General features: G+C 35.3%; 2 protein-coding genes across 14 annotated transcripts in view; one reads left to right on the top strand and one right to left on the bottom strand.

The window, feature by feature from the left end:
* LOC125673833 (palmitoyltransferase ZDHHC14-like) overlaps positions 1 to 12366 on the bottom strand; it is a 72306-nt gene that overhangs the window by 44642 nt on the left and 15298 nt on the right. For 12 of the 13 annotated variants that reach the window (XM_048910671.2, XM_056158115.1, XM_056158116.1 and 9 more), the window contains exons 2-3: positions 4406 to 4704; positions 188 to 348 (exon numbers count right to left, since the gene is read on the bottom strand). In XM_048910671.2, the coding sequence (XP_048766628.1) occupies positions 188 to 348; positions 4406 to 4704 (460 nt within the window). Of the gene's footprint in view, positions 1 to 187; positions 349 to 4405; positions 4876 to 12366 lie in introns of those variants that run through there. The other variant, XM_056158119.1, reaches the window with a different exon arrangement.
* The window catches only part of LOC125673839 (transmembrane protein 242-like), a 34930-nt gene continuing 27383 nt past the window's right edge, over positions 4820 to 12366 (top strand). The window contains exons 1-2 of the mRNA XM_048910689.2: positions 4820 to 5121; positions 8322 to 8425. Of these exons, the coding sequence (XP_048766646.2) occupies positions 4986 to 5121; positions 8322 to 8425 (240 nt within the window). The 5' untranslated portion in view covers positions 4820 to 4985. The remainder of the gene's footprint in view (positions 5122 to 8321; positions 8426 to 12366) is intronic.

Raw genomic sequence — 12366 nt, 5'->3', positions numbered from 1 at the left:
ACCAGTTGTGCAAAATTCATAAAATCACACAGACATGTAAATTCTAAACATTGAAGAATGCCATTATACCATTTCAATTAATGTTGTAAACTTTTTTATTTATTATGCCATGCAAGCACAATTCAGTTTTACAGACTTTTTAGGCTTGACAACTGATACATAAATTAAGTAAAGAAATCACACCCACCGATCTGCCTCTCTATGTCTGCAGCCTCGTCTGGAGACGCCCTGGGTATCACTCCAGGATCACTAAAACTTGTTCTGAACAGGGTTGACATGACAAAAATAAATAGGGCAATCCCAAATGCTGGAATAGCTGGGGTTACATTTTTTGCCAAGTAAGGGCAGCTGAAAAAAAGAAAAAGAATACTTTATCATGACTTGCCCAATAGATATACATTGTTTGATACAGATATATATATTATGGTTATCATAACTATGCAATAAGTTTGAAAAGAATTTTTTGCTTCCAGTGACCCTACCCCTCAGGCCTGGATTGAACATCTTTGAATGAATCCATTCCTCAAGACCTTTCCAGCAATTTGTCGCATGACTGTCTAAATTTTGCTACTCAGTGACCCTGTCCCACCCCACACCCAGGCAACCATTTTCCAGTTCTGTTTTTCAACAAGTTCAAAATATTTCTTAAACACAGTAAAGTATCTGTATCTCAAAGTCGAAGGGTCTTCGACAAAATTTTGATATATCAAGGGGTTCGAGATAGCCAAACTTGTCTTTTGATATCGTTTAAGTGACACCCCCCCCCCCCCCCCCCCCACAATATCTTTCTATACGTTCAATTAAATGACCCCCCCCCCCCCATGTTTTAATACATTCATTTAAGTGACACCCCCCCCCCCCCCGTGTTTCTATACATTCATTTAATTGACACCCCCACCCCCAGTTTTTAAACATTCATTTAAATGTCACCCCCCCCTTGTTTCTATACATTCATTTAAGTGACACCCTCACCCCCCTGTTTCTATACATTCATTAAAGTGACACCCTCACCCCCCCTGTTTTTGTACGTTCATTTAAGTGACACACATCCCCCCCCCCCCCCCCCCGTTTCTATACATTCATTTAAGTGACACCCTCACCCCCCTGTTTCTATACATTCATTTAAGTGACACCCTCACCCCCCGTTTTTGTACGTTCATTTAAGTGACACACATCCCCCCCCCGTTTCTACACATTCATTTAAGTGACACCCCCACCCGTGTTTCTATACGTTCATTTAAGTAGTGACCCCCCCCCCCCCCCTGTTTCTATACATTCATTTAAGTGACACCCCCACCCCCCTGTTTCTATTCATTCATTTAAATGACACCCCCACCCCCGTTTCTATATGTTCATTTAAGTGAACCCCGCCATATACAATTAATTGTCCTTTGAAGTTTTAATTTCAGTTCACTTTGAACTGTATTTTCTGTGTTAATGATAAAGCGTATCTTACCAGAATAGATATATTTATTATCATTTTTGTGATTATTAAATTCAAGTGCACTTTGAAAATCTTTATGTTTATCTATCAAACTTGTTAATAATATAGGGTGCATCATTAAAACACTATTCACAATATTGGGTGTGTTTATTTATAAATGGTTGTGAATTTATTAATTCTATGTTCCAAGACTGCACTAAATATCCAAGCTGTCATACAAATTACCGTAATATTGAAATATTATCTCCCATATGGTTGAGGTTTATTCGCAAATTTGCCAGTTCTATCAGGTGTGAATAGCCATGGACAAGAATGTGTGAAGTAACGAGACAAGACCCCAAGACAATAAACTGAGAATAGATTCAAGTCAAAATTTTGATTACACAAGTGGGGTATTTGAGATTACCGTGATCGAGATATCAGGAGTTTTAAAAATCATTTGCAAAGGAAATAAGGCCAGGACCGGGTATCGACTTCGACGTAAGCGGGGTAATTGAGATAACCCATATTCGAGATACATATATTTTACTGTATTGTCATGATATGACAATCTTTCTAAAATATTGATTCATGGACAGTATCAAATAAGATTTTATTCATTTTCAATATGGAAATTCTATATACATATATAAAGTCCCTCCCCATCCATTACAGCTATGCACCCAGCTCACCTTGTTTCACACTGAAGTCTATAAAGATTACATGCTATATTATTGGGAAGTTTTTGCCCCATCCCTAAGGCCCAAAAGGTGATATGGACCTAGCAAGTTTGAAATTTCAAAGAGTGAGAAAATTGACTAAATGAAGTAGTTTCAAAGAAGTTGTAATTTTTTTTATTAATACTGTATATATATTATCATTAAAACAAGTGATGAATCGGAAGATAGGCCGAGTAATTCAAGTGACCTAAAAATGCTCCAGCTGCTGAATAGGGATTTTCATTTGAAATCCTTGTAAAGTTAGTGTTCACAATCATTATCATATTCTTATTAATAATCATTTCGGCATAGAGTAGGTGTCTTGAAACAGTGTGCGAAATTAACCATGGACCGATAGACAATGTCTATAGAAAATCGAGTTGGTCTATAACAATCAAAATAGCTATAGACTAACTTGTCTATAAGAATTCTGAGTAAAAAACTGGTTCCCCGCTGCTTATTTAACATATGAGAAGTGGGACCAGTTTATATGTAGTACGCTGATGTTTCTGTTCACCCCTTAGCTGTAATAAAATGTTCCACAATGTAATTACAAATGATAAATCCTTCGAATCAGATTATTCCATTTTCAACGGGGGGGGGGGGGGGGGGGGTGTTCAATTTGATATTTACTTCAATGTACACCATTTTCGTGCAAATTCGGAATGTCCTTTTTGAACGGTTTTAAAAATATGTGGAAGGTGCATGCACTTGAATCAAACGGAAAACGTTCAGTACAACAAATTCCATCAAGGCTAAAGTCGCAGAAAATCATGAGAAAACGAAACGTAGTAGAACTGACTTAGATGAAGAATCAGACAGTGAAACTGAGCTGGAACAAAATGAAAAAGAATATGAAATTCGAATTGAAAAGCTTGACGTGCATGAAATTGAAAAAGAATATAATTTAACTATAAACAAATTGCCAAACCGAATTTGTGTCTATTGCATGTTAAATTTTGGTCTATAGGAATTTGTTGTGGTCTATAGGAAATAAAATGACTATGGACCAAAAGTCTATAGGACTTTAAAGTGGGTGCATAGAATCACCGAAATTACCGCTAATCACCAAAGAAATGACCGAAATTACCTCATTATATGTTCATCTATATACCATCTAGTCACACATCAAATTTAATGAAGATTGGTAACGATTTGAAGGAATTGTTTCCATAAAACTGATTATTGTGATGTGTGAATCTGAGTTACTTCCCTTTACCGACAAGTACTCAGTAAGCGAACTATAAATAGCCAGTAAGTTCCAAATGGCAACATAAAATTCAGGACAAATATTTTATTTTATCTATTCATCTGAATATCACACTATATTGTATAAATCAATACCATGAATATGATATATAAAACATGGGAAATAACTCGTATAAATTTATGCTTCACATTAATTGGTTTAATGACCATAACTCCTTTAAATCGTTACCAATCTTCATGAAATTTTATGTGTGACTAGATAGTATATAGATGAACCACAGGAGTCTGAAGTTTTTTCAATAATAGAGCTAAAAAAAAAAAAAAAATACGCCCCCTACTAAAAAAAACCACTTTGTTTTTTTTAGTAGGGGGTGTATTTTTTTTTCTCTTTTAGCTCTACTATTGACAAAACTTCAGACTCCTGTGGATGAACATACACTGAGGTAATTTCGACCCCTTTATTGGTAATTTCGGTCATTTCTTTGGTAATTTTGGTGATTAGCGGTAATTTCGGTGATTCTAAGTACCGCTTTAAAGTTAGTTTCGCACACTGTTGAGATAAGTAGTTTTATAAAGATTTATTGAATTACTGGTGTGTTATGATTTGAATCTCTCAACACTTTAAATGTATTGTAAAAGGAACTGTAAAACACTAGACTTTGGACTCGGGAAGGTGCTAGCACCTGGATCGGTCCATCATGTTTCACATAGACCAAGAAGATCCATATCCAGGTCTGTTTAGTAAACATTCTACCTGATACCCCATTACAACTGTCATATCATGTGCTTGTGTTCTGACTATGTATCATGAGCTAGTGTGATCTGAATGTCCATGCATCACAACATATTACCATATTACAGTACGTAAGAAATGCAGCTCCAAGACTAATACCTAGACGTGACCCATGCGTGTCATTGGCACCTGTTGGAAACAGACATTAGTGCCACTGCCATGCAAGCCACATCTCACCCACATTATCTGTATTGTATCTTACTAAGAAACTAAGTATGGCCTTAGATACAACATATTTCAACACAACACCCAGGCACTCACTCAAATCCAAAAAATAGGCCACATGTAACAACGATCAAGATACACGTGAAGTAGAATATTCCAGTATTCCTTGCCATCATTATCCGACCATCACAACAGAACTTATTTTTTCCTGGGAACACTTCCCAATTTCGAATCATCTTTTTCGGCATTTTCTTTGTCGAGCTTGTGTCAGAATACTCCGAGACCCTGTCTGTGGCCACGGCAACATACGAGCCTTCCTTCACTGGGAGTGGAGACGTATCCATATCCCACGCTGAGCTTTTATCGGAAACCTTGTCATTGCAAAGTCTGTGTTTCTACAAAAACAGAAAATGACAATATGTACATTACTCCGGGCTACACCACCACGGTTATTTCGACATGATCTCGTTCCACAGGAAACTGTTCTTGTTTGTTGATAAATTTATTTGCGCATGCGCGAATAAATAGTTATATAGCATATTAGCAGAAAAGTTTATATTCATCGATATTCCTAGTTTTTAGATGTTAACTATGATATGTATATTTAATTACATTATTATTTTTCGGTTTCTATATATTATTGAGAGATAAGGTTGACCTTGGCATTGTAAACAATATGGCGCCGCCCATGCGGCATGTTGTTCACGCGGATAACGGAAAAGATGATGGTCAGAACGCAAATCCTCGCACGACAAGTGCTGTCATTGAATCTGCGGCTGAGAGGTGGAACAGGAGGAAAGATAACGTTAAAAGTTAGTTTGTTTATTCATTTATTCTTACATTGATTACAAGGTTGGTTGTTAATATTTAGGAAGACTGCAAGGTCAAACATTTCTATATGGACGTAAAAGACTGCTTTACGTCTATGCTTTCTATGATACTGTTATTAATTGTTTTAGCTAAAATTCGAATATGTTTACTAGAAACATGTATGCACATCAAATAATCAACTCGCAAACACATAATATATACCATTAACAGGTCCAGTCCAAAGACTATTTCTTCCTACATAGCTATTAATAGCTACATAGGTATTTAAACCTACTTAGAGTAGCTACTTCTATCTGCTTTTACCTGTTTTTGAAAATATAAATAAATAATAATTAAAGCGCATCTTTTAAACAGGTCAGTCGTTTCATGTATCATGTTGTGGATGTGCATGGCAAAATTCAGAGTGTAAATTTGAATACTTTACGAGGGTGACGGGTGGTTTCGTCCCGATTACATATTCGCACCTAATGGATTCGCACCTTTACCTGTACGCCCCAAGTGGATTCGTCCTGAGTGGTTTCGCCCCTATTGAGTATGTAGCAACAGTGGTCGGAACGATTGATCAGTGCATACTCTCTGTTAACGATGAGCAATTAAATTGAATTGAAATTAGGGGATGAATGTTATATATTAATGTACCAACGCCCAAGGTATGTTCATTTTGATCATTATACCAACAATTTTTGGATCTTTACATATGGCAACAGTGGTCGGGACGATTGCTCAGAGCATACTCTCTTTTAACGATGAGCAATTGAATTGAAATTAATGAATATTATACAGTATATTAATTTACTGATGTCCAAACTATGTCCATTTTTATCATTATACCAAGAATTTTTGCCATGGCATTTAAATGTTACTACCCATTTTAAATTTATGGGGAATTTTTGAGAATGCAGTCATGAGGTTCCAGGGGTGGGGAACATCCATGGAATATAATATCCACAGATTATTACAGCCATATAAATTGATTGATTACTCATTTTATCTATATTGTAAGTCTGACAATTATAGAAAATGACTTGGAATATATAAAAATGATTTTTGTTGAAAATTCTTATGCAATTTTGTCAAGTTTCTGCAAATGAAGGGTATTTTTTTTATCTGTGGAAGGGGAAATATCCATTTGTTGCCAAAGGGGAAAGGTACCTTATACCGGTAGTAAAAACAACCTACATAAATCCCTGCAGATACACATTAAGCCATATTATTGACACTTTCAGTTTGACCGCCATTATATGTAGGGTCAGGCTGATAACAGGAAGTGTCCAACAGTATAGGGTTTTACTAAAATCCGAAAAATACAAACAGGAGAGACATTCTGGAAATTTGATTATTAATATAATATTTACAAGATAATGGGTACAAATGCTGGTGAATTAATAATTTATTATTTTCTTTATAATATTAGACAATAAGTATTTCTTAGAAAAAGTAAATAATATTTATATTTATTATAATGTTAAATAATTATTTATTTTATGATTTTAAATCAGATCTGAAATAAACCTCAAACAAAAAAATTGTTATTTGATTATTTTATGCATCTTTACCATTTTAATTTACTATATGAATGATTTTTCCCAATTTGAGGAAAATGTCGCTAATTTTTCCCAATTCAAAAGGAGGGGTGGTAGTTTGAAAAAAAAAAAAAAAAATCACTGATGTTTATGTCTTAGGTTTGACACGGCCAATGCATGAATAGGACTTGAACTCATGACACCTGGTCACAAAGTGTATGCTACGAGTGGACGCTAGATCTCTGGTACATCTTATTATTTTAGATATACATGTATCACATGAATCAATGAGATCCTTAATATGTTACGTACAAATTATTTAAAAGAAATCGAACAAATAACAACTACTGGTACATGTATACAATGACTTTCAATCAATTTTACTGGGCTTGCTGAAAATAGCCAATATGTATAAACCAACAACATCTGTGATTTTATTTCAGCATTATATCCACACATTTGGTAGATTAAAGAGGAGAAATATTGTTTTACTCCCTTTTGACCTTGGGTTGACCCTGCAAAAGGGACACAGCAACTCAATTGTTAAATTTCCAGTTAGTGTGAATGGGACTCTAGTTTACAGAGGAACTATTAATTTGATGTTGGTAGCTAAGATTACTTCCTGAGATGCACTCAGGCTCATGTTTACAATTATACCTGTAAAAAACTTATGTCATGTAGGTTTAACATATAGAACATTTCTGACTGAATTATTTTTATACCCCCATGATCAGAGATTTGTGGGCATATAGTTTTTGGTATGTCTGTACCTTTGTCTGTCTACAAAAACTTTGAATATTTGGAAATAAGGCTTTTAATATTTCACGTGTGTATTCCTCTCTACTAAACCTTTCTTTAAGTAGCAAGATTTTTACCTCATGACCTTGGAGTTTTACCTACTTTTGAAAAACTTTAACCTGTTAATCTAGGCCATCACATTTGAATGGTTAGTGATTGCTTAAGGGCTTTCATGAATATTTCACATGTGTATTTCTTTCTTTTCATACTAACATTTAGACCCCTTGACCTTGGACTTTGACCTACTTTTGAAAAACTTTAACCTAAGGCCATAATGTTTGAATGGTTAGTGATAGGGCTTTCATATTTCCAATATGTATTAAATTTTGTTGTGATAAGAGACCTTTACTTTGCTGCCTTATTGGGGGCATCAGTGTTTTACAAACACATTTTGTTCATTAAACAAACTTGTTTTAATGATTTTTTTCTCCATGTGAGTGTGTGTTTGTGTATGTGTGTATACACATACAAGTGTGAGAATATTTCTATTTTCAATTAGAATCACTTGGGACATACAAATGACCATTTCATGCTCGGTCCAATGGTCACATCATTATACATTTTAGTAATAAAGTGAAAGTAATGACTCAGGTTTGATACCTTGAAGTCAATCTATGTGGTAACAGGTTTTAGCTGCAATCATTTGAAAACTTGAATTAAAGTGGTATGTTACTATATGAATAAGTGTTTATGTGATGCCATATAAAAAACTAAACTCAAAACCAAATACTGGACATGTAGAAATGGTATATAGATCTACACAGAGGTCATGCAGGTCAGAAAATTCAATGAGTTTCACTAAGAATGAGTTAGAACTGCCAATTTAAGGTCAATTCAATGTATATAAAACTTATTTCCAGAGGGATTTCTTTTGACATCAGTGGTAGGCCTTGCAACATACTTCCAGTTCAAGAGTGCTTTTGCCATCGCAGCCAAAAAAGGGGATGGCAGTGCTATAACTCCGGTAAGTGTAAAGTATCACGACGTGTTGGACACTGTGCTGTTATCAGGTTATGTTCTGATCTGTCAGATTTTAACTGTCTCAGTCTGGTAGCATTGATCTGATCTGTCAGATTTTAACTGTCTAGGAGCATTGGTCTGATCTGTCAGATTTTGACTGTCTGGGAGCATTGCTCTGATATGTCAGATTTTGACTGTCTGGGAGCATTGGTCTGATATGTGAGATTTTGACTGTCTGGGAGCATTGCTCTGATATGTGAGATTTTGACTGTCTGGGAGCATTGGTTGATATGTCAGATTTTGACTGTCTCAGTCTGGGACCATTGGTCTGATCTGTGAGATTTTGACTGTCTTAGTCTGGGAACATTGGTCTGATATGTGAGATTTTGACTGTCTTAGTCTGGGAGCATTGGTCTGATCTGTGAGATTTTGACTGTCTTAGTCTGGGAGCATTGGTCTGATATGTGAGATTTTGACTGTCTGGGAGCATTGGTCTGATCTGTCAGATTTTGACTGTCTGGGAGCATTGGTCTGATCTGTGAGATTTTGACTGTCTTAGTCTGGGAGCATTGCTCTGATCTGTGAGATTTTGACTGTCTTAGTCTGGGAGCATTGGTCTGATATGTGAGATTTTGACTGTCTGGGAGCATTGCTCTGATATGTCAGATTTTGACTGTCTGGGAGCATTGGTTGATATGTCAGATTTTGACTGTCTCAGTCTGGGAACATTGGTCTGATCTGTGAGATTTTGACTGTCTTAGTCTGGGAGCATTGGTCTGATATGTGAGATTTTGACTGTCTTAGTCTGGGAGCATTGGTCTGATCTGTGAGATTTTGACTGTCTTAGTCTGGGAGCATTGGTCTGATATGTGAGATTTTGACTGTCTGGGAGCATTGGTCTGATCTGTCAGATTTTGACTGTCTGGGAGCATTGGTCTGATCTGTGAGATTTTGACTGTCTTAGTCTGGGAGCATTGCTCTGATCTGTGAGATTTTGACTGTCTTAGTCTGGGAGCATTGGTCTGATATGTGAGATTTTGACTGTCTCAGTCTGGGAGCATTAAACAGAGAACCAGTACTTCATGTACTCTGGTCAGTTTTGAAGTGTTATGAACGTGCTGCTACTCCAGAAAGCAAATTTAAGGTGTTGGGGAGTATTTATATATAAACACAGTGCCATCTATTATTACGCCAGTTCACTGAAGTCAGTTTGAACTCTCGTAGAGCACGAGATGCAGTACTTTTACACTAGTTAATCAGTCTGAAGTGCTATGGAGTGTTAAAACAGTGTTATTTATAGGATCAACATGACAGTTTCATACATCACATCAATAAAGTATATCATCACGAGGGCTGTTCGATATGTAATGTGTATTGTACCACATTGTACCACACCGCGATAACGCTTTGCACGATTTTGTGGATGATGATATTCTTGACTAGCTCTATTCAATACCTTTCCAACGGTATAAACACAAGCCTTCAACTCCACATAGTTTTAAACTTATAGTCATTTCAACAGAGCCAGTCGTTGACCACTGTTGTAAAAATGGTTGGGAAACGGTTTGAGAATATTGAAGAAATTAGAGCTTATATAAAAGTTCGCACAAAACTCGGTCATTCGGTAATGCAGATTTTTACTGAATTGGGGGAAGTTTATGGGTCTGATAAGGTATCTTATGAGACAGTTTGTAGGTGGAGAAAGAAATTTCTGATTGGCAAAGAGTCTATCAAAGATGCAGCAAAATCTGGCTGACCTGTGACTGCAACAGGCAAGGCAAATGTCTCAAAAGTCAGGGAAATAATTGAAAGTGATGGCAGATACATGATTGTTGATATTGCCAAAGCTGTTGGCATATTGCTATCGCGGGTACATTTCATTTTGAAGCGTATTTTGAAATAACGAAAGATTTCAGCTAGATGGATACCACATATATTGACAGATGACCAAAAACAGATATGAGTACAAACCGCTAAGCAATTGCTCAAAATGTTTCCCAAATTCAATCAAAGATAATTTGCAAACATTGTTACTGGTGACGAAACATGGTTTCACTATTTCGAACCAATAAGAAAAATTGGAAACAAAATATGGCTAACTAAACACGATAGAAGGCCTGTAGTTGCCAAAAGAACCATAAGCACAAAGAAGGTTCTTTATTGCATATTCTTCTCATGTGATGGTATAGCCGTACAAATTCTGGTGTCAAAGGGCAAAAGTGTTACAGGTTGGTATTACCAAGATGTTATACTAAAAAAGCTCAAGAAATATTATCATAAACGACGCCCGGTGTCAGGATGTAGACATGTTCGTCTACTTCATGATAATGCTTCATCACATACATCTGAGCTTGTGAAGCAATTTTTGAAGTCGGAGAAGGTTACCGTCTTGCCACACCCACCATACTCTCCAGATCTAGCTCCATGCAACTTTTTCCCTTTTCCAAAACTTAAAAAGTTTTTATCTGGTCGTCGTTACAAGTCCCGACAAGCCCTTGACTCAGCCGTCAGTCAGTGCCTCAGAGGTCTACCTAAATCAGTGTACCATGATGCATTTCAGAAATGGATTCAGAGATTGAAATTATGTATTTTAAACCACAGAGAATACTTTGAACATATGTAATGTTCATTTCACTATTTTGAGTCAAATGCTTTTGAGATATCGTATAATACACATTACATATCGAACAGCCCTCGTATATATTCTGTTCACCAAGCAACATCAACTTTTCCCATCAAGCAACACATTTCAACAGAAAGTTATATATTTCTGCATATCTGCCATGTTGATTGTTTATTGTAAATCACTTTCTTGTTAGGTCATACAAACACTTTAAATGAAAAATGTACAAATCTTGAAGTGAAGAGATGATTTGAATTTAAAGGGACTGATTCACGATTTCCCCCAAAATTTTGTTTTTCACTTTTAATGATCAAAATCTACTGTCTATTGTGTTTGAAATATTTCACATGAAAATTAAGGTTATATATTATCACAGAAGCTCATTTTAGAGAGTTTATTATTTGTTTTGTAAACAAAGATTGTGGTATGCTATTGTTTACAAAATTTTCAAAAGAAATGGATATCGATCTAAGTTTATTATACCTTTCACATTTCAAGTATTTTTGGTGTAAAATGTGTCATCTAAAAGTTAAAATTTGTCACTATGCAAAATTAAGATGCATTATATTACAAAATCAATATTTCACTTGTTTGTTTGTTTACATAAAAAGTCTTTGTTTACATAACACAGATTTAAGGCTAAAATATTGCTTTTATTCTGGCATTCAAAAGGTCAAAATTTTGGCTGTTAACATTAAATGAGTTATATTTTGAATGTTTAACATCAAAAATGAAAAATATTGTTATCAAAAATCGTGAACCAGTCCCTTTAAGGTCAAATCAGAATGTTTTACATTCCCACTTAATGTAATATTGTAACATTTATTCACAATGTTAAATTTTCTATTAGAAATTTCATGTACATGTAAAAAGAATAGGTACTCTTACATCAAGGTGTGTATTGAGATTGTCATTATCTTTACAATAGGTGATTATAGAAGTATTCTGGAATTATTGGATGGTTTTTATTTAATCAAAATTGGAATAGAAATGAGTTCAGGTTTTGTATGAAATGATCAGGAAATGGGAACAATTTTTTGGCCATGGCGTGGATCTACAGGTTTTTTGAGTCAAGTTGAAATGTTAGTACTTTAATTCAGAGAAATAATTACATTGAAACACCACAGGTTTACAAAATATCAGTAAATGTCAAATATGATTGAATAGTACCCTGTAAATTAAGGAAAAAATCTGTCAACTGCAATGTTATGTGAGGCTCATAATGGGCAACCTGAGTTTCTGTGTAATACTATCATCTCATGCAAAGTGTCACATGACATTAAATACGGTAATGAATGTTCAACATCTTTAAATGGGATGAT

Source organism: Ostrea edulis, chromosome 3, assembly GCF_947568905.1.
Source record: "Ostrea edulis chromosome 3, xbOstEdul1.1, whole genome shotgun sequence".
Lineage (NCBI taxonomy): Eukaryota > Metazoa > Mollusca > Bivalvia > Ostreida > Ostreidae > Ostrea > Ostrea edulis.
The sequence above is the reverse complement of the archived record's forward strand: the minus strand, read 5'-3'. Positions and strand labels throughout refer to the sequence as shown.